Source organism: Carettochelys insculpta, chromosome 31 (genome assembly GCF_033958435.1).
Source record: "Carettochelys insculpta isolate YL-2023 chromosome 31, ASM3395843v1, whole genome shotgun sequence".
Lineage (NCBI taxonomy): Eukaryota > Metazoa > Chordata > Testudines > Carettochelyidae > Carettochelys > Carettochelys insculpta.
In genome coordinates, this window is record NC_134167.1 from 9,397,723 (window position 1) to 9,418,600 (window position 20,878).

Sequence of the window (20,878 nt, forward strand, 5' to 3'; positions counted from 1 at the left end):
CCCCGTGGGGCATGGCCCCTGCCTGTGGCCAGGGTGCCCCCTGCTGGGCATTGCTGCCTTGGCAGCAGATAGTGCAGGCCTGCTGTTGCACAGAGGTGACAGCACAAGCGTGCGAGGACACAGTGCACGTGGAGACCTCTGTTGAGGCGCTGTCCTTGGTGGCCTGGAGCTGATGGTGCCAGAGGTCCTGGATTCTTGCAGGCTGGGAAACACTGGCCCTTTTCCCTTCCAGCAGCAAGGGCCGGCCTTGTGATCCAGGCTCTGGGCTGGGCTCAACTCCCAGCCCCCTCTGGCACTGCAGCTGAGTCACCAAACTGCCTGGGCCTCAGCCCTGTGCTGTGCCCAGCCCCTGGTGGTGCCAACCATTCTCCCTTCTGCCCCAGGCCAGACAAGGCACCGTGCGCTGCAGGCGCCACTCACCTGGCAGACACGTTGGTGGTGAAGCTGGCGCACTCGTTAGCATAGACCAGCTTTGTGGTCCCTGTGATATCCTCCCACTGTGCTTGGGCAGTGCCCCCTATAACGAGACACAAACAGCCCTGGCTTGACACTGGTGCTCCTGGGGCTGGGGTGCCGGTCCATGCCCAGAAGGGGCCCCTGACTTGTGTGTCCGCTGTGTTTCTTTCCACCTCCATTAGCTCCTCTCGCCTGGCTGGCTCAACCCCACCCCCCAGACTGTCCCATGCGATGGTGTCTGGCATTGGGCTCCTGGGCAGGACCTGCCTCTCCTGGTGCTCTGGGGAAGAGGCAGGCTGGGGGGTTGCAGGCTGTCCCTCGCCCAGCACAAAAGCCTCCTCCACTGTGAACACCAGCGGGTGAGCAGGGCTGGATGGGGCTCAGGGTGTGTGCAGGGGGAGAACACGGGGGCTCATGGCTCCTGAGCTTCTGCTGGCGTGCTGTGATGAAGTGGGGAGTGTGAGGGTTTTATTCCCCTGGTTGGGTTGCATGTGTTCCCTGATGCCCTTAGTAACCCCAGGTGGGTTTCTCAGTTTCCCTAGGCACAGCATCAGTGCATAGCGGTGAGGGGAGTTTGGGTGTGATGACTTCTCACATGCAGACAATGGGGTCCCTGCTCCTTGTAACCTAGGCAACCAGGTGACACCTTTCTTCCCCTGAAACAGGCCAAAGGCGGGAGGAGGGGCCTGGCTGGTTTGAACTGGAACTGAGCAGCTGTTGGGGGAGGGAGGGGGACAGTTTCCTCTGGCTGCAGATGGAGGAAGCGGGGCCAGGGCCTGGCTCTGGGACCCCTCTGACCCACTCTGCCCAAGATGGATTGTACTGATGGCTTCCGGTTTCTGTGCTGACAAGTCTGTTCTATGCAGTGTCCCTGCCACCTATAAACCTTCTGTTCTCCCTGCTGAGTGAGAGTCACATCTGACGGCGGGTGGGGAGCAGGGCCTGGGGACCCCACAGTCTGTGACACCTGCTCCCTGGAAGCGGGGAATCCCTGCTCTGTCCTGGCGCAGCAGGACCCAGGGGAGTGTGTTTGGAGGCATGAGGGGAGGATGCTGGGGCAGGAGATGCTGGGAAATGGGGGAGGTGTGTGTATTTTGGGGTGTTGGGTAGTGGGGGATCTGGGTGAGCAGAGGGACCCACATGGAGCAGGCAGGGACCTTGTGCCACCCTCCTCCAGAGGGCAGGGCAGGGCAGGGGCTCTCACCGATAACGCTGCAGAGCAGGCGTAGGCTGGTGGTGTCGCCCTCGCCGCTGTCGCGGGGATTGTCCTTCCAGGAGGGCGGGAGGGGGATGCGCAGCCCGATGGGCCGGTGGAACTTCCTGCGCCGCGGCTCCACCGTGATGATGGGGCTGAAGGTTGCCTGGTTCCCCAGCAGCTTCGTCACCAGCTCATCTGGCACCGGCTGCGCCTGCAGAATGAGCCAGGCAGCACCATGAGGGTCGGCTCCCACCCAGCCCGAGTCCAGGAGATGCTGGAGGACAACTGCCAAGCCTGCTGCCATGGCCGAGCCTCCTGACTTCCTCTGCCAGCCACCCCAGGCAGCAACGCCCAGTACCAGCACAGCCTGCTGCCTTGCTCGTCTGTGCCCATCCCCAGGGCAGGGTGAGCGGGTACCTGCAGAGCCAGCTTGACTCTCTTGGTGACGGCCGTCTCGGGGAAGGTGGCCTGCACCATGGGCACCAACGTGCTCTTCAGACACCCCCCTTCAGGGCCAATCAAGTCGCAGTCCTGGCACACCCGGGACATGACCACGAAGTAGAGGGGGAAATCGGTGCTGATGATGCGGCAGATCCTCTTCTTCTCCAGCTCCTCCAGACTCTCCAGTTCTGCAATGGCAACTGCTGGGTGAGAGATCCTGGCCCAGCCCCGCTCCCACGTCGCCCATCCCGCCAGCACTGCACCAGCCTCTCCACCCACCCCTCTTGGCCACAAGTCAGGCCCACCTCTACCCACCCCACCCTGAAACACCCTGCCCAGCCATGCCCAACCGCTAACAGCCCTGCCCGGGCCATAACCAACTCTGTCCATGACATGTGCCCCACCCCCACCTGGGCCATGCTGCACCACCCCCAACCATCCCCGCCAGGCCACTCCTCGGCCCTGCTCACATGTGCCAGCCCTTCCCAGGCACTGTGCCCATTGCCCTGGTTGTCACTGCAGCCAGGCAAGGTTGCCCTGCCCCTGGGAAGTGCCCTGCCACTTCGGAGCCCCTGCAGTCTGCCCCCAGCTGAGCGCACTCACCTTCATCCATGCCGTTGAGCACCTGGTCCAGGAAGCTCTCGCTGTAGCGGTTGCGGTGCTCCTTCCAGACAGAGCCGTTCTCGCTGCGCAGCACCACCAGCTCCCGGTCCCGCCGCCCGTAGGACGCAAAGTGTGGGATCTCCACGATCACAGGGCTGCAGGAGAGCACAGCGCTCAGGGGTGCTGAGAACCAGCCCGCTGCTGCAGAGGAGCCTAGCCACCCAGAGGGGGCGGGACAGGGCATGGACGCCTAGTGGGTAAAGCCCAGAAGAGGGAGCCGGGACACCTGTGTTCTGGGACTCCGATTTGCTCAATGGGCACCAGGGTTCGCAGCTTTAGGAAGGTGGGCGAGTGGCCGCCTGCTCCCTTCCTGTGCTGCACCTGAGCCGGTGGTGTGCACGCCCCTGGCCGGAGAGAGCCATTAACCAGTGTTAAGTGCCGCTCTGCCACAGGAGCGGTGGTGGCCTCGTGCAGCGTTACTGGATTGGAAAAGGAACATGAGAACCCAACCACTGCCAAGTGAGGTGTCAGATGGAAGCTGGTGAGTCACTGAATCTGTGCACACGTTTGTATGGGCAGTGATAAGTATCAGCTTTGGGCTTGTATTAGAAAGGCTAGTTTCTGGGACATCACAGTAGGAGGCATGGCCCTCGACTCCAATCCACATCTCAGGGATTTAGCTGTGGACGTGTAGTCTAGAAGGCTGCCAATGGCAGAATGAACCAGAAAGGACACAGGCAGGTGACCTGGCCCATGTGATTCTCCATTTTCAATGTGCTCCCAGACAGAGAGGAAGAATGGACGTCCCTCCACATGGGAAAGGGGACAATGAGGCTCCTCCATTTTGTCTTTGATCTGCAGTCTTCAGTCTTCAACCCAGCTCATCACCTCAGAGCATCTCTGCTATGAACTGAGCCTGGAAGGACTGCTGAGCCAACTAACAAAGGATGTACTCCAGAGCCTTTTAAAGTCTTGTCCATCTGCTGCAGCCTGCATCAAGAACTTTGTGGTCGACGTATGTAATTTGATTGCTTTAACAATCTTACTCTCACCTTATTCTTTCTTTCATTACTAAACCTTCACCTTTTAGATTCTAAAAGGTTGGAACAGCATGTTCTTTGGGTAAGAGCTTAAGGCACTCATTGACCTGAGGATGTGGCTGGTCCTTTGGGACTGGTAGAACCTGTGTGGATTTGGTGAGACTGATTTTCATAGCCTCTCATCTGTGTAAGGAGGATTACTGGTTGTGGCACAAGGGAAGGGGGAGTGTCACAGGCAATTGCTTGTGCAACTTCTTGCTGGCCAGAGTGGCAACAGAAGTGCTCTGTGTGACTGTTTTGGTGTGTATAGGAGGCCATAGTCTAGGGCTACAAGTAGCCCTGTTTTAAGCAATTTGCCCTGATTTGGCTCTTTCAGCTGTACTGGGGAAGCCTCCTATATCATACCTGGCCAGCAAAGGAGGGTTGTGGATGCCAGGTGGACTATGGTGGGACATTAGAGAGGACATAAGAAGTTGTAGTTCTGATCATGAGCCACGTGAGTGGATTCCTCTCAGCAGCTGAGTTTGCAGAGCACACGGGGCAAGGGAATTAAAACCTCCAACATGAAGGAACTGGATCTCTGTGCTAATTGACCTCTGGGGATGAAGTTTCTAGGACTCCCAGCGGCTTACCTGAGGTGAGCCCACAGGACATGTAGAGCTTGCTTACCAGAGAAGTGTCTAACACTTTTTCAGGCTGTGTGTGTATCTCTTTGTCTGCTGTAACCTTGCAGATAATTGGAGTGCTTCCTTGCCCGGTTAACAAATCTGCATTGTTTATTACAGGACTGGCTGCAAGCCCTGGCTCAGCTGTGAGCTCCGAGGTGCAGCTGACCTGGGGTAAGGGACCAGCTCTTTGGGATGGACAGAGCCCTGCGCTGCTGTGGTTGGCAGCGTAAGGGACCAGCTGTCACAAAGGCAGGCTCCCTTTGACAAGCGCGCTCGGACTGCCTGTGAGTGCATTAAGGCTGTTAACAATATCCGAGGAGTTAACCGGCGGGTGAAATCGAAGGGCAGAACGCACCAGCAGTGGGGGCTTGTGCCCAGGGACCAGCAGCTTGCCCTGAGGTCGGAGCTCACGCTCCCATGTCACTGCAGGGCAGCTTGATGGGCGGCATGGACCAGATGGTGTGAATTCCCTAGGTCCGGCCCTCAGCTGCAGTAAAGTGGCACAGGTCCATGGGCAGCAGTGGTGCCACCAGCTCTGGCAGTGCCACTGCTCACAGGGTGGCATGGTGACACGGACAAGGCAGTGCTGGTTATCCCTAGCAGAGGGCCAGGTCCATCTCTGCCACTGCTGCCATCAAGGTGGAGCAGATGCCTGACCGATACCTGGGGTGGGTGCTGCTAGGGAGGGGGCTCAGATGGGCGCTCCAGCTGGAGACCTGCCCACCACTCACCTCAGGAACTGTGCCCCAGCGGGCCCCAGCGCGATGATCCTGCTGGCCAGACCCTCCTCCTCAGCCAGGGGTGGCGGTGTGGTCAGTTTCTGTGGCTTGACCAGGCGGCAGGTGATGCGGGTTGGTGCGGCGCAGGTCCGGGGGGGGATGATCACGCGCAGCCCGTTGTGTCGACTGCCCCTCATGGAGCCGCCCCGGGCGTCCACCATGAAGCTCACCAGGAACCTGCGAGGACAGACGAACGCCCGTGTCCTGCCGAGGTTCCCCATGTGCCTGGCACATGGGTGAGCCTGAGAGCTGGGCACTCACCCTGTGTGCACGGGACTGGCCACCGGGCTGATATTGTCTGAGGTCTCCGTCGCAGGGCTGCTGGGGATGAGGGAGTCTTCATCGAACTCTTTGGACGGCTGCAGGAGAAAGGAACCAGCTGGTTAGACGCAGCTCACCTGCCCGCCCCATCTTGGGCACTGGGGCTCCCAGCGAAATCCCAGCCCTGGAAGGGCAGAGCATCACCACTCCCACACCAGCTGAGACCCCGTGAGGGCCAGGGCCTCTGAGGGGAGCAAATGTTCCTCCCAGCATGAAACCTCTGCAAGGGGTGGTGCTGGTTCACAGCCAGCACAGGTAGGGCTAGCACATGGGAACCAGAGGAACCAAGAGGCAGGGGCCTTGGACTCCCACTGGCCCTGTGTTCTGTAACCTCTGCTTCCAGCTCCCATTCCCCTCTGAGGCCTTGGAACCCAGCACACACGAAGCATAGAGCCACACCGGTCATCTGCCAGGGGCCCCTCAAACTGCCCCAGCCGACCTCCAGGCCTGGGCCTGCCCACAGGACATTACTGGGGTGCCACTCAGGATGGCAGCCACCCTGCATGGGTGAGAGGGGCCTGCAAGGCCCAGGCTGGCAGGGAAAAGCCCCTGCCCGTGCGCAGCTCTGAGCCAGACCCGGCAGGAGTTCAGTGGCCAGAGCCACATGAGGGCGGAGGTACACTGGCTGCCACCCCTGGTCTGAGGCGGGGCAGGACCCACCTGCTCAGACTCCTCCGGTTTGACCACCACAGTCTCTGGCGTGACGCAGGGGATCTGCGGGATGGCTGGAGACTCCACCCTGGGCGGGTGACAAGGGAGACCATCACAAGCAGCCCGTGGCAGTAACTCCTGTGCAAGGATGCCCCTGGGCCCCTGGCCCCGCAGCGCCCATGGGATGAGGCGTATCCTGGAGACAGGGTCTGGCACAGACCCCCAGGGGCCCACTCTGGTGAAGACCAAGCTACTGAGTGCCCTGCACCCCCCAGAGCTGGCCTCAGCCCCCCACACTAGTGGGGAGTGGCACAGTGCTGTGGGCTTGCTGGGCTGGCAGGGCTCCCCCATGCTCCCAGCACCCCAGAGGGATCCGGAGGCCTAGAGGGAAGGCTGTGCCCGCTGCCCTGCCAGCAGCAGCAGGGAGGCAAGGCTCAGGCTGGAAAGGGCTTTGCAGGCTGAGCTAGGTCACAGCCCCACGCCACCTCTGCCCCCAGCCTCATGTCCTCCTCACAGCCCCACGCCTGTCCCATGGGTCAACTCCACCCTAACCCCACAGCCCCCCACCTGTCCCCCAAGCCACCTCTGCCCCCAGTCCCGCCCCCATCCTCCATGCCACTTCTGCCCCCCATGCCTGGTTTCCACACCCCACAGCCCCATGCCTGCCCCTCTACACCATCTCCGCCTGCAGCCCCATACCCACCCCGCAGCCTCACACCTGCTCCCCAATGCCAGCCGTGCCCCTCAGTGCCAGCCCCACACCTGACAGAACCTGCCTGCCCCACCACGCCAGCTCTGCCCTCGAGCACCCCCAGCAGCCCACCATGCTGGCCACACGCCACCGGGCAGCACTTCTTACACGTGATCCAGCTTGGGGACAAACTCCATCTCCTTCTCCTCCTCCGGCTCCTGGGAGTCCTGCTTCTCTGGCCTGGCGCCAGCCAGCTCCTCCCCTGGAACGGAGACACAGCTCAGACCTCTGGGGCAGAAGGGCAGGGCCGGACTTCAGGTCTCCGCCTTGCCGTGGGCCTGGGCTGGCACTGAGATGGTGCTGGCATCTCCACCCTGAGCCAGGGCTCGCTCCTAGTGTCAGCAAGTGACATCCCCACGGGTGTGCCACTCGCCTGCCAGGGGACACCGGCTGCCTCCTGGGCATTAGCAGGATGGGGACTGCAGCTGGGACCAGGGCTGCCCCAGGGCACCGCCGGCCCCTGCCCTCACCAGCTTCCAGGTGCTCTCCTGCCTGCCTGCCCCAGGTGCAGGGTAGGGGCATAGGCTTACCGCTCACCAGCCCCATTTACTGCTGGGGCAGGTGCCCAGCCTACGGATGGGTCCCCGCCGGGAACTAAACCCAGAGTGGTGCTGTCGGAGAGGCCACAGCCCTGGGCCAGGAGGGGCCCAGACTTGGCTGCCCAGGGAGCCAGGAGTCCCTGCTGGGCAATGCTGGGCTCCCGTCTCCACATGACACAGGCACCAGACCTGCCACCTGGCTGCAGCGAGTGCCCTCGCCCAGGGGGCTCTGCCTGCCCCCCGGCCAGCCGGGGAGTGATGGGCAGGAGTGGGTCAGCACTAAACGGCAGCATGGCACAGATGGATGGTGGAGGTGATGGTGCCGGCCCAGGGGGCCGCCAGGAAGCCGGGGCAGTGGGATGGGTGGGTGAGCGCGGCGCGAGGCAGCGCAGTGTGGGGGTGAAGTGAGGAGCTGAAGCAGGACCACAGTGACACACACAGTCCATACCCAGGAAAGTGAGCTGAGCAGTGCCTGCAAAGCAAGAAGAGGCAGAGGTGAGGAGCGGGCCGGGGGCGCCAGCCCCGTGTCGCTCACGGCCCTGCGGATCCCAGGCACAGCGGCCACACTCCAGGGCCAGCTCACCAGGGCTTGAGGCAGCAGGAGTCCCGTCGGCGCAGACGGACCGGGGACTGCGGTGGGTGCTGCCAGCTTCCACCCAGCAGGGCAGCTCAGCCAGGGGCAGCTCTGCACCCATTCACTGAGCCCGGGCAGGGGCGGCAACTGCACGTGAGCTGGGCTCTGAGGCTCTCCTGGATGGCCTTGGGCAAGTGCACAGATCCATGTGTGACAGGCCCCCGCCAAGTCGCACTCCACAGCTCCCCCACAGGCAACTTCATCCAGCCTGGCTCCCTCCCCACAGCCCCCGGGAGACCACACCCAGCCCAGCTGCCCACCCCACAGCCCCCAGGGAGACCCTGACCAGCAAAACTCCCCTCCTTCCACTACCCAGCTCCTGCCATCTCCCCTGCAGGGCCAGCACCTGGCGGAGCCCACCTGAGGGCCCCCAGTCTGCACAAGCTCTCCCTCCTGCCCTCACCTTCGTCCTCAGACACATCCAGGATCTCGTCCACCGTCTCGGGGAAGCTCATGCGGTGCTTGTCGCTGACCGCCTGCCAGGGGAGGGAGCATTAGAGGCCACCTGGCCGCAAGGCCTTAGCTTGGCTCACCCAGTCCCCTCAGTGCGGCAGGCTGGGCCGGCCTGAGAGTAATGGGGCTGGGCCTGGTGCCTACCCGGCCAACCCAAGCTCCAAAGTCTCGCCTGACGAGCCACCCCAGGCAGAAGCTGGCGCTACAGCTGGGTAGCAGGAGCCTAGCCTGCCGGGGCCCCTGGGAGCACCAGCCGAGTTCTCACAGCTGTGGCTGAGCCACCCGAAGGGGACCGTGCACACAGGCAGATGGCCCCATGCTGTGAGGGAGAGGAGCAGCGACTCACCGGGACGCCAGTTTCTTCGGTGACTAATTTCAGCACGTCTGTGACCGAGATGTAGCCGAGGCGCTTGGCGATGGCCAGCGGGGTGGTGCCATTCTGCACAAGGAGAAGGGGTGGGGTTAGTGGCCGATGCCAGGGACGCTCAGCCAGGACTGCACAGCTGTGGGTGCAGGATCCCAGTAGGCAGGTGCAGGGAACAGGCAGAGCGCGTGTGGGCAAGGGGTGGCAAGGCCAAGTTTCCCTCTAATCTTTTCCATTCATGTGCAGAATAAATTTTGTTATGTGCATGTGTGGATGAGCACCACCACTAGAATCACGCTGCCAGCTGTGGGCGCTCTGCTAAAGCCCCCTGAATCCCTCCTGGGCAGCTACCCGAGTGCTCAGCTCACAGGGAAACCTGCCCGGGAGCTGAGATACTCACCATGCTGAGCTCATTGGGGGAGGCGCCGTGCTTCAGCAGCAGCGTCACCACGTCCGTGTGCCCCTGCTGTGCGGCCTGGTGCAGAGGCGTGTATCCGAGCTGCAAAGGGAGGCAGAGAGCTGCGGCAGTGACATGGGGCATTGGGCTGATGGCACGAGGTGGGTGCCGCAGTTTCCCCTACCAGCTGCAAGGTTACCTGGAGGGGACACTGCTGGCTCTCAGAGCAGGCGAGAGACAGGGTGGCTGGAACACTGCACAGGACTGGCTGGGGCTGGGCCCAGATTAAGGGCCCCTCTGAGCCAAAGGTGGCCCAGCGCACTGACCCCTAGCAGCCAGGACCCAGAGAGAGGGCTGGGCCTGGGGTCAGCTGCCAGGTTTGGGGGACATGCTGGATGGTCCTGAGGCTGCTCTCCGCTCTCCCTCTCCTGCACCCCCTCCCAACCAGAAACCCCAGGGCTGTGGGCAGGCCCCTGCTGGCTCTGGGTTCCCAGTAAGCCTCAGTCCACCTTATTCTGTGCTGGGGACCCCTGTAAGCAGCAGCCACCAGGCCACGGAGCAGATGGAGACAAACCAAGATGCCTGGCCCCTGCCCGCCTGGCCCTGTGGTGTCTCAGGGCTGCTCCCCACCAGAGCACAGAGGTGGAAGGAGGAGACGGCCTCAGCTGCCCACTGCTGGGGCAGAGATCGGGGACTCCATACCTTGGTCTTGGCATTGACCTCCGCCTGGTGCTGCAGCAGAAATTTCACCAGCTTGATGTTGCCATAATGGCTGGCCACATGCAGTGGGGTGTAGCCCATCTGAAAGCAGAGCCGGGACCCGTCACATGCCATCCCATCCACCAGTTCCCCCCACCACGCAGCAAGCACATGGGACTAGAGCCATTGCTGGCTCTGTGCCCCCAGGGGCTGCCAAGAGGTAAGCCCAGGGGACAGCTTCACAAGGAGACATCCCTCCTGATGCTGGCTCTCAGAACCAGCCCTGACTGCGTGAGGGGGGAAGCTGGGAGCTGGAGAACAGGGCTGCAGGGAGAGGAGGACTCCCACATATCTGCTCTGACAGCCTGAGCCTGCATGGGGAGAGCTGGGGGATGGGGTCTCTTGGGCAGCCTGCACCCGCATGAAGGGGCAGCTGAGAGCTGGCAGACAGGGCGGCACTGGCTGCCTGCACCCGCCTGCTTCCTTACCCGGGTTGCTGCATCCACTGTGACGCCATGTCTGACCAGAACATCAGCGACTGGCATGTGGCCCTCCTGGGCGACCAGGTGCAGAGGAGTCAGGCCGCTCTGGAAAGAAAGGCAGGTCACATGCTACACCCCCCACACACACACACACCACATGGGGCTCAGGACTGCAGTGCCCCACGGGGCTCAGAGCCACGGCAACCCCCATCTCCATGGGGCTCAGGGGACCAGGGTGACAATGCAGACACCAGTGACCAAGCCATCCCTCATGCATGACTGTGGGCCTGGCCGCTCCAGAGCAGCACCACGTGGGAGGCAGCCCAGCTCCCACGGAAGCCAGAGACCCTAGGACAGAAGCTCTGGGAAACGCTGGGGCTGGAGACGCCTCCCCCAGGGCAGAAGCAAGGTGGGTGCCCAGGGCCTGAGAGACATAACAGCAGACGTGGACCCAGGACCTGCCCTGACCTGAGCCCTCAGGGCAGCACTTGCCTCAGGCCCCTGGAGCCCTGTCCGCCTGCCACGAGGCCTTGCTGCCGTGGCTCCTGGCTGTGGGAGGGGGCCCCAGGCAAGCCTCCCAGCGGGGGCTGCTGCCTGGGGCAGCGGGCCGCTCACCTTGGTGCCCAGGTTGCCGTTGGCCTGTCGGGAGAGGAGCAGCGCCACCATGTCAGCATGGCCCTCCTGGGCAGCCAAGTGCAGCGGAGTCACACCCTGCAGGGACTCGGCGTTGGCAGAGGCTCCATACTGCAGCAGGCTGCCAGCCACCTCCAGCTGGTTCTGCTTGGCCGCCATGTGCAGCGGGGTGTAGCCATTCTGCAGGGAGAGCAGAGTCACTCTCCGGCAGCTGCTGGGGCCGGGCTCCCGGCATGTCTGACCCCAGCCCCGAGGCTCCCATCCAAGGGCTCAGCTGAGCCCTCCCCGCTGGGCAGTCTGCCCTCATGCTCCACCAAAAGGCCCCTCCCAGTTCAAGGTAGGGAGGAGGTCACCTAGGCAGCCTGTCCCACCCCTGACTGGGGCCTTCCTGTTCCTCAGCCTTTGATCAGCATCCAGGGATGGAGCACAGCTGGTTTCTCCCACCGGCTGTCAGCTGGGGGTGCAGCGTGGGAACCTGACCAGTGCGTCCTCTGCGTGTCAGCGTGGCCGTGGGGCCAGGAGGGTGTCAGCCTACAGAGCGGGCAGGAGAGCCAGGCAGCAGAGCGGGGCAGAGCCTTGCTCACAGCACAGGGGTTTCTAGCGCTGGCAGCGCCCCTGGGATGAGCACACAGCTACAGGCAACCTCCCACCCACGCATAAAGGCCACAGCCTGTGTGGGGTTCTCCTCCAAAGGTGAGCCAGCTCCCAGCCCACAGCCTCAAAGCCCAGGGCAGCAGAGCGCCAGGCAGGCAGTGAATAAAAGGGCAAGGGGGGGTGCCACGGGGCTGGCAGGGACAGGGCACGTTCCGGGTAATCAGCTCAGCAGCTATGGCAAAGGCTGGACTCCATGCCCCGCTGTGGGCAGCCCAAGGAGGGCAGGATGACATGGGTTCTTGGCACTCACAGCCAAGGCCCCAGCCCTGCAGTGCCTTACCCAGGCCGAGCTGTGTGGGGAGCTCCCCTTGGGCAGCAGCAGCCTCACAATCTCCAGGTTATTGTGGTGGACGGCCACGTGCAGCGGGGTCAGGCCGTTCTGGGGGGAAGCACATACCAGTCAGTCGCAGCCTGGCCCCCCAGGCTGCCCTGGCCTCCCCGGCCGGGCCCCACTCACCTTTCCCGCCGCGTTGGGGTGGGCATCGCGCTCCAGCAGCACCCGGGCCACATCCACCTTCCCGTACTTGGCAACAACGTGCAGAGGGGTAAATCCTTTCTGGGGAGAAACACAGAGAGCTGGCGCACGGGGGAGGGACCTCAGCAGCAGGGGGCAGACCCATGGGCCAGGCTTCCCAGCACTGTCTGGGGACCCAGCTGGGAGGCGGGCGGAGGCCGCAGTCCCAGCCCACCTTGGTCATGCAGGTCTGCGAGGCTTCCTTGTCCAGCAGCGCCAGGGCGGTGTCCACATGCCCCTCGCGGGCGGTGATGTGCAGCGGCGTGTGCCCGGCGGTGGTGGCCAGGTTGGGGTTGGCACCGCTCTCTAGCAGAAGCTTCACCATGCTCGTGTGGCCCAGGCGGGCGGCGCAGTGCAGCGGGGTCTGGTCGTCCTGGGAGAGCGGCACAGAGGGGTCAGGGAAGGCCCCACTGCCCTTGTCCGGCCTGGCTAGGGACATGGGGCGGGCCGCCCTCCCCCGCTGCCCCGAGTCAGACCAGACAGCCACGGGGCTGCGCTCTCCCCTGGGGAGCTCTGTGCCCCGGTGCTCGGGGAACTCCAGCTCAGCTCGTGGCCCTGCACCTGGACGCCAGAACTAGCTGGGCCCTGTGAGACCCCTCGGGGCTCAGACCTGCCACTAGGACTCTGAGGAGAGACCTGCACCCAGCCTGGCCTCAGGGAAAGGGGGAGATCCCTAAAGCTGGGGATGCCCTGGACTGCTGGAGACACCTGCCAGGGAGCGTGGCTTCAACGTGCTCTGCCCCACAGCCTCTCTTTGCACCTCCCCGGGAAACTCGTGAGGGACCCTTAGTACATCCCCTGCCATGGCACAGCCCCACTGGCCCGGCTCAGCCGCAGGCAGGCAGGAGAGAGCCCCCACCAGACATACCTTGGCTTTGGCATTTACTTTGGCTTTGTTCTGCAGCAGGTACTTGGCCACTTCCGTGTGCCCAGCTCTGGCCGCCATGTGCAAGGGCGTCTCCACCTTCTGTGTCCAGGGACAAGGGACAGTAGAGTCAATGAAGGGGCTCCCCGCTCCCCAGGGAGCTGCCCAGTGCAGCCGGCCAGGCGCTGCATGCGGGCAACACCCCAGGAGGACACAGCCAGGCTCCTCACAAGGAGACCCGTCGACAGCCCAACCAGGGAAAGCAGGGCCCCCTCCCAGCCATGCCCCCTCGTGCACCAGGACTCACCACATTGGAGACGTTGGGGGAGGCGCCGCGCTGCAGCAAGATCTTGACGATGGACAGGTGCCCCATGAAAGCAGCCACATGCAGAGGGGTCAGGCCAGACTGTGAAAGACAGAGGGGGGTCAGCACAGTGGCCGCAACACCTCTCTAGGGCACGAGTGTCCCCCCACCCTGCCACTGACAGGCACTGACACCATCACCAACAGACGGGGCGCCGGCCAGGCGGCACGGACAGAACCAGCTGACAGCGTGTGACAAAGTTGGGGGGGTGGAGAATGAGGATTTTATTTCCCTGGGTAGGTGTCGTGTTTCCTGCTGTCCTGCAGTCACACCAATGGGGTGCCTCGGTTTCCCTAGGCACAGCATCCGTGCCTAGTTGGTGAGGAGAGTTGTGTGCTGACTTCTCCCATGTATGCAATGAGCCTCCTTTGCCATTTGTGAACCAGGTGACCCCTTTCTTCCTGGGAAACCGGGAAAAGGTGGGAGGAGGGGCCTGGCTGGTCAGCATTGGAACTGGGCTGGGAGTGGGGCAGTCTGGTCTGGCTAAAAATGAGGAAGGAGGGCCAGGGCCCTGGCTCTGGGACCCCTCTGGGCCCCTCTCCCCAGGATAGATGGTACTGACAGCTCCTGGCAAGTCTGTTCTGTGCAGTGTCCCTGACACCTGTAACCCTTCTGTTCTCCCTGCCGAGTGAGAGTCACGTCTGCCTGTGGGTGGGGAGCAGAGCCTGGCGCTCCCTCACTCTGTGACAGAGAGGCCAGCCCCAGGGCAGGGGGGCGGAGACCCAAGGGCCCCAGGCCACCAGCAGCCCCTACCACAGCCCCGCAGGCAGCGCGGACAGCCCCTTTCACAACAGTGCCACCAGAGCAGGGCACCTGCCCGTGCTGGGGCCATGGCCCCATGGATGGCAGCTTCCCCAGGCTGGCTCCACCCTGCCACCTGGTGCCTGCCGACTGCCAGGCCTGAGCACAGGAAGCAGCCAGCCCAGGGCAGGTCTGTGCCGCGAGAGCAGGGTCGCGATGGCCCCGTACCTCTGTGACGGCGTCAATGGAGGCGCCCGTCTTCAGCAGCAGCTCCATCACCCGGATGTGGTTCTTCTTGCAGGCGATGTGCAGGGGTGTGAAGCCATTCTAGGGACAGACGGGCAGTGGTGGGTCAGAGCCTCGGAACACAGCCCCCCGCGGGCCCCCGCCCACCCCACGCTACTCACCAGCGCCCGGGCGTTGGGCTTGGCCCCTTTGTCCAGCAGCAGCTTGGCCACGCGGTGGTGCCCGCAGTGCGCGGCCACGTGCAGCGGCGTGAGGTGGTCCAGCGTGATGTCGTCGATCTCGGCATTGCACTGCAGCAGCAGCCGCACGCAGTCCAGGTGGTCTCCCTGCGCTGCCATGTGGATGGGCGACAGCCCGTTCTGAAGGCAGGGGACAACCGGGCGCTAGGGCAGGGCCAGGCAGGATGCAGGGGCAGCCCCCGGGCCAGCGGGGCCCAGAGCTGGCCCCTGACAGAGACCCAGGGCCAGGGGGCCCCACACAGGCACCGAGACCCCTGCAAAGGGGCAGAGGCAGCCAGGCTCAGCCGGGCACAAGCTGCAGCAGTGCTGCGTGCCTGACTGCGTTACAGGCACCGCATACTTCTCAGTGCCCTGGGCCCCTGTGGGGGACACTTGGGGCCTGACCTTGGAGGCAGCAGCTCAGGGTGGGCTGGGCATGGCCACCCGTCTGGGGCATGAATCGCAGCGTCTCTCCCCACCCCAGGCAGGGCCAGCATGCACCAAACACTAGCGCTGCAGGGGACTCTCCCATGCAGTGCGTTCCCAGGGCTCTGCCCACCGGCAGTGCCCAGCTGTCACAGCCATTGGGGACCGTGTCCCCAGCACCCGGGAGCCAGCCCCACTTGGAGCCCCGTCAGCTGGAGCCTGGCACCTTGGTTTTGGCTTGGATGGGAGCCCCGTGGTCCAGCAGGATCTCCACGATCCGCACGTGGCCGTTCCTGGCGGCGCAGTGCAGGGGAGTCAGCTCATCCTGGAGAACAGAGGGAGGTCAGGGTCTCGGACAGGCAGGGGGCGGCCAAGGATGCTGGGAACTTGCACCTCAGAGCACCAGAGGCTTGGGTCAGCCTGACACTCCTTGCGCCCTCCGGGGGCCAGCTACACGTCCCCATCATGCCACCCCCTTCCCGGGGCCTGCTCCCAATCGCATCTTCACAGTGCACGCTTGTGGCCAGGTGCTCCCGACACACATTGGCCAGGTGTCACACGAGGGCTCTTCTCTGAGGGACACTGCACGGGGGTGGGTATCTGGCTCCCAGCACACACTGGCCAGGCACTGCACGAGGGCTTTGCTTGGCTAGGCTCTGTGTGCTGTGGGCAGGGAGAGGAGCCGTGATGCGCTGAGTCTCACCTTGGTCCTTGTCTCGATCTGGGCCCCTCTGTCCAGCAGCAGCCGTACCATGATGACGTTGCCCCGGCGGGAAGCTACGTGTAGTGGCGTGATCCCATTCTGATGGCAGAGAAACAGCGTCAGAGCCTGTCCTCCAGCTGCCAGCACCCACTGCTCCACGGTTCTGGGGGGAGTCAGAGCTGGGAACCCCAGGCCGTCAGAGCCCACTGCCTGTGATGTTATTGAATTTTGAGATGAACATGCAAAATATTTCTGCAACCACTGATCTATGTTTGCACGAGGTGTTGTGCAAAGCTGCCCAGGGAGGTGTCTACTGAAAGCTTGTAACACACTGGCTCTGCTTTTCCCGCTCACATGCGCGTCATCTTTATAGCTGAAGTTATAAGTATTGGCTCTGTACTTGCATTTGAAAGTTTAGTTTCTGGGAGACCTCAAGTGGAGGCGTGGCCACCTCTTGTGCCAGTGTTCCTGCTCAAGTGAAGCTGCACTTCACAGACGCAATGGATCGACCCGCTCAGCGCTCATCTTCTGGGGTTTTGTTTTGCACAAGTGCAAAATGGCGCTTTCTGGGGTCAAAGTCAACCCTGGAACCTCTCGTGTGGGGCAAGGCTCAATGAAGGTCGAAACACTCCCATCAACCTTCTTCCAAGTAGACTGAGATTGAAGTCAACTGCTGATGAGTCGACTTTAGCTACATGTCTAGTACAGACAGAGCCGAGAAAGGGCCCTATCAGGTTCCAGTCACCATCAGAGGGAATTTGGCTGTGAATGCGTAACCCAGCAGAGAGGCAGTGACAGAGGGCCTAAAAAGGACATGGACAGGTGCCCTGCCCACGTGACAGGCTCCATCTCCAACCTGCTTCTACCCAGGGAGAACAAGGGAACTCCCACCACATGGCAAGGAGAGAAAGAGGGACCTGAGAGCTCCTCCAATTGTCTTCAATCCAGCTCCTCACTTCAGAAGCATCTCTGATCTGAATGGAGTCCAAAAGGACTGGCGCCACACCCTAACCGAGGATGCACTCCAGAGACATGTCAGGCAGTAACCTGCTCCACCTCTGCTGCAAGAGCTTTGTGCTTGGGGGATGCAATTTCATTGCTTTAACAATCCTACTCTCAGTTTCGTCTGTCTTTCTTTTGACCCCAGAGGACTGGCACAGCATGTTCCTTTGGTTAAGATCTCAGGTGTACATTGACCCTTGGGACTGGAAACACCTGCTCAGATTTGGCGAGGTTGGTTTCCACAACCTCTCATTTGTGGGAAGAGAGATAGTGGCTGCAGCACAAGGGACGCTGAGGTGCTTGTGTGCCTTCTGGCTGGCCAGTGCGGCAGCAGAGGTGCTCTGTGTGCCTCGTTTGGTACCTTCTAGTGGAGGACCCCAGTCTTGGGCAGTAAGTTGCCCTGTTTTAAGCAATTTGGCCTGGTTTGGCTCTCCCAGCTGCACCCAGAGAAACCTCCAGTATTACGCTGCTCCAGGGAGCTGGGGGCCATCAGCACCCCCTGCCTCATGAAGCTGGGGTGATGGGGCACAGTCAGAGCTGGGAGCTTCCCCAGGCAGTTAGGCAGCAGGGTGTGAGACAGCTCTTGCCTTGCTCCTCCCTGGCCACACGCTTGTGGAGGCTGGAGGTCCCCACCAGGATTTCCTGTAAGCTGAGTGCTTGTGCAGCCACCCAGGAGAGATTCAGGTGCTGCCCAGTTGATTATCAGAGCATCCACAGCTGCCAACACGTTTCTATTGGTGGTGCACATCCACACATGCTTTGGTGCACGTAACAAAATTTATTCTGTCCATGGATGGAAACAATTACAGGGAATGCTGGCCCCCAGCACGGTGAAGGCAGCTGGGGCAGCCAGGAGGGGATGGACTCCTCGTGGCAGGGTTAGTAAGTGCTGACTGCCATGAGGAGGCCCAGAGCAGGCAGCCTGCGCCCAGCCCCTGGGATCTCTGCCCTCACACCCCAGAGCAGCCAAGCAGACTCCAGACGAATGGTCCCCTCCCTCCAGTACAGCAAAAGGCCCTCCCTCAGCCCCAGCCCCATTCGGCGCTGGGCTGCAGCTCTCCCACCTGTGGAGTGAAGTTGACACTGGCGCCGCGGTTCAGCAGGAGCTGGGCCACGTTGAGGTTCTCGTAGTGAGCCGCGATGTGCAGGGGGGTAAAGCCAGTCTGGGGAGAGAAAAGGGGGATCAGTGCCAGCCCCTGCAGACCGATTGAAGGCAGACTGGCTCAGACCCAGACTGCACCCCCGGCACCAGGGACTTGGGCCAGTCCCCTGTCCCAGCACGCGCTGACTAGGGTCAGGCTGGCCAGCCCTCGGTGGGAGAGGGGAGCATGCCCAGAGGCCAGGTGGAGGGGCAGGCTCTGTTCTATGAGGGGAGCACCTTGGAGAGGACATCAGCGTTGGGGTCGTTCTGCAGGAGCACGGCGGCCGTCCTGGTGTCATCATTGCGGGCGGCAATGTGCAGGGCGGGCAGGCGGACCTTCCCCTTTGTCCCATAGTTGATGAGGTGGGCGACCACGTTCTCGTGGCCCTGCTGCAGAGCCACGGCCAGTGGCGTGAAGCCGTCCTGCCAGACAGAGCGGGAGCTGAGGTGCAGCACAAGGGGAAGCCCGGGGGACATGACAGCCTGAGGGCGGGTGCCAGGCACCAGCCCCTTGGGGACTCACCTCCGTGGCCACGTTCTGATTGGCACCGCTCTCCAGCAGGAACTTCACAACTTCCAAGTGATTCTCCTGCGCTGCCATGTAGAGGGGGGTGAAGCCTTTCTGCACACACAGAGCCATGTATGATGTCACTGAGTGCTTCTCCCCCGCTGGGCCGGGCAAGCTTGCCTCCTCCGTCGCCCCCACCCCACACGGCTGAGCCCACCTCTGGGATGAAACACAATGGGGCAGGGAGAAGCGAAACCCCAGTGCCAAATCCAGGGGTTTGGGACTCAGACTGCACCCAGACCTGATGCCCGAAACCAAGCCGGGAAACCCTCTCTATTTGCTAGTGCTAGTGAACCTCTGCTCCCAGCAGCACCCAAGGGCTCCAGCTGCACAGACACAGCCAAATCACACAGGACTCAGCCCCTCACCTGGCGAGAGACTAGTGACGGGGTGGGGATCCCATCCATGCCTTCTCCCCCATACACATCCAGCGCGATGTTACTGGATTTTAATGAGAACACGAGAACCATTATTGGGACCACTGTCCTAAGCTGGCTCCAAATCCTGTGCCACGTGGGGTGTCTAATGAATCGGTCTGTGCTGCTTATATGTCTGTACCATTTCTGGGTGTGAAGCAGTAAGCATTGGCTCTGTGCTTGTCGTTGCAGTTAGATCACCCTGGGTGGCGTGGTGACCCACTGTGAAAGGATCCCTAGCCGGGTGAATGGGTGCCTAGCAGAGAACAGGCCTCATCAGCCTCCAATCCACCTCTGGAGGGATGTGGCTGGGGAACCTGTGTGCATTGGGTGAGACTGGCTTTCCTCACTTGTCATCAGCGTAAGGAGGGATACTGGCTCTGGCCCAAGGGAAGCTGGAGAGCCTGAGGGATTGGCTTGTGTGGTGCTCTCTGTGTGACTGCTCTGGTTTGCCTCGCAGCGGAGGAATGCCACTCTTGAGCTGCAAGTAGCCCTGTCCCAGGTAATTTTCCCAGGTTTGGCTCTCTTGGCTGCTCCCCGGAAACCTCCTATACTACACCCAGTTCCCGGGTGGCTCCGTGTGTGATGCAGTAATCTACTTCCCCCACACCTCCAGCCACCAGGGCTGAGTTCATAGACCCAGAGAACCCTAGAACTGGAAGGGACCTCGAGAGGTCATCAAGCCCAGCCCCTGCCCTCACGGCAGGACCTAGCACTGTCCCTGACAGGCGTTTATCTAACCTGCTCTTAAGTATCTCCAGCGATGGAGATTCCACAACCTCCCCAGGCAATTTGTTCCCATGTATGACCGCCCTGACAGTTAGGAAGTTTTTCCTAATGTCCAACCAAAACCTCCCTTGCTGCAGTTTAAGCCCACTGCTCCATATCCTATGCTCAGAAGTTAAGAATATTTTCTCTCCCTCCTCCTCCTAACACCCTTTTAGGCACAGTAAACTCTCAACAGTCGCAGCTTCAAGTTGTGCATAACTCTCTTTAACACAAGTTAAGCACTACTTGACACTGATCTGCAGCCTGTTCTACCTGCCTTCTCCCAGCCGCATGGCTGTCAGCCTGGCAACAGTGCAGCTGGTGGAAGGCAGGGAGAAGCAGCCAGCCTGGTGGGCTGGTCAGTTTCCTGGGTCTACAAGGAAGGGAGCTGGGAACCAAGCAGCAGCCTGGTTCCCATCTCCCCCCGATTTGCGTGAAAATTTGAGTGATGTGGGGGTTGCAGGAACACAACCCCTGTGTAACTTGAGAGCTCACTGTACTGGAGTCCCAGCATGCTGGGCGTATGCTGGGGCTGAGCTCCTATGAACACAGTCAGGAGCTGAGCCCTCAGAAACCTGGGCCTGGATGTTTCACTTTCCTCCATTCTACCTTCTCTGTGTATAGCTCTTACCAGCCCTCCAGAGAAACAGGCCAATGAACAGCAGCTGCAGGGCCAGTGCTCTTAGCATGGGCCGGGGAGAGTTGTACCTGTGCCCCCCACAAGGCATGTCTGCCCCTTTCTGCCCAGACAGAGGGGCCAGGGCTGCTGGGACACCAGTCCCGCCAATAGCTCTGAGGGAAACAGGAAGTGGAACACCACACAGCCCTGCCACGGAATGGCACAGCCGCTCAGCCCTGCCACGGCACGGCAGCTGGGAGCCCCGCCGGGGGCTGTTTAACACCCAGACCCGCTGGTGGAGAGCGCGTTTTACCTGTGACTGTGCGTTGACGTTCGCCCCATAGTTCACCAGCTCCCGGACCACGTCCGCCTGTCCCGCCAGGGCTGCAATGTGCAGGGCCGTGTTCCCTTTCTGAAACACAGCCCAACGGGGTAGTCAGCGCACGGCACTGAGCCGGCTGGGAGAACCAGGCTGGCGTGCGAGCTATCAGGGTGCGTGCACGCTAGCTGCACAGGCTGGGTCT

At 62.0% G+C, this 20,878-nt stretch overlaps 1 protein-coding gene across 11 annotated transcripts in view; it reads right to left on the reverse strand.

Annotated features, from left to right (window-relative positions):
• ANK1 (ankyrin 1) overlaps nucleotides 1-20,878 on the reverse strand; it is a 104,038-nt gene that overhangs the window by 18,126 nt on the left and 65,034 nt on the right. For 8 of the 11 annotated variants that reach the window (XM_074982033.1, XM_074982029.1, XM_074982028.1 and 5 more), the window contains 28 exons: nucleotides 20,668-20,766; nucleotides 18,507-18,605; nucleotides 18,221-18,406; nucleotides 17,907-18,005; nucleotides 15,841-15,939; nucleotides 15,364-15,462; nucleotides 14,655-14,852; nucleotides 14,476-14,574; nucleotides 13,450-13,548; nucleotides 13,146-13,244; nucleotides 12,453-12,650; nucleotides 12,221-12,319; nucleotides 12,044-12,142; nucleotides 11,092-11,289; nucleotides 10,483-10,581; nucleotides 9,998-10,096; nucleotides 9,299-9,397; nucleotides 8,881-8,973; nucleotides 8,485-8,557; nucleotides 7,896-7,919; nucleotides 7,017-7,110; nucleotides 6,167-6,245; nucleotides 5,447-5,544; nucleotides 5,138-5,362; nucleotides 2,699-2,853; nucleotides 2,072-2,283; nucleotides 1,661-1,865; nucleotides 421-517 (listed from right to left, as the gene is read on the reverse strand). In XM_074982033.1, the coding sequence (XP_074838134.1) occupies nucleotides 421-517; nucleotides 1,661-1,865; nucleotides 2,072-2,283; nucleotides 2,699-2,853; nucleotides 5,138-5,362; nucleotides 5,447-5,544; nucleotides 6,167-6,245; nucleotides 7,017-7,110; nucleotides 7,896-7,919; nucleotides 8,485-8,557; nucleotides 8,881-8,973; nucleotides 9,299-9,397; nucleotides 9,998-10,096; nucleotides 10,483-10,581; nucleotides 11,092-11,289; nucleotides 12,044-12,142; nucleotides 12,221-12,319; nucleotides 12,453-12,650; nucleotides 13,146-13,244; nucleotides 13,450-13,548; nucleotides 14,476-14,574; nucleotides 14,655-14,852; nucleotides 15,364-15,462; nucleotides 15,841-15,939; nucleotides 17,907-18,005; nucleotides 18,221-18,406; nucleotides 18,507-18,605; nucleotides 20,668-20,766 (3,422 nt within the window). Of the gene's footprint in view, nucleotides 1-420; nucleotides 518-1,660; nucleotides 1,866-2,071; nucleotides 2,284-2,698; nucleotides 2,854-5,137; nucleotides 5,363-5,446; nucleotides 5,545-6,166; nucleotides 6,246-7,016; nucleotides 7,111-7,895; nucleotides 7,920-8,484; nucleotides 8,558-8,880; nucleotides 8,974-9,298; nucleotides 9,398-9,997; nucleotides 10,097-10,482; nucleotides 10,582-11,091; nucleotides 11,290-12,043; nucleotides 12,143-12,220; nucleotides 12,320-12,452; nucleotides 12,651-13,145; nucleotides 13,245-13,449; nucleotides 13,549-14,475; nucleotides 14,575-14,654; nucleotides 14,853-15,363; nucleotides 15,463-15,840; nucleotides 15,940-17,906; nucleotides 18,006-18,220; nucleotides 18,407-18,506; nucleotides 18,606-18,919; nucleotides 18,993-20,667; nucleotides 20,767-20,878 lie in introns of all 11 variants that reach the window. The other 3 variants (XM_074982034.1, XM_074982025.1, XM_074982031.1) reach the window with 2 other exon arrangements.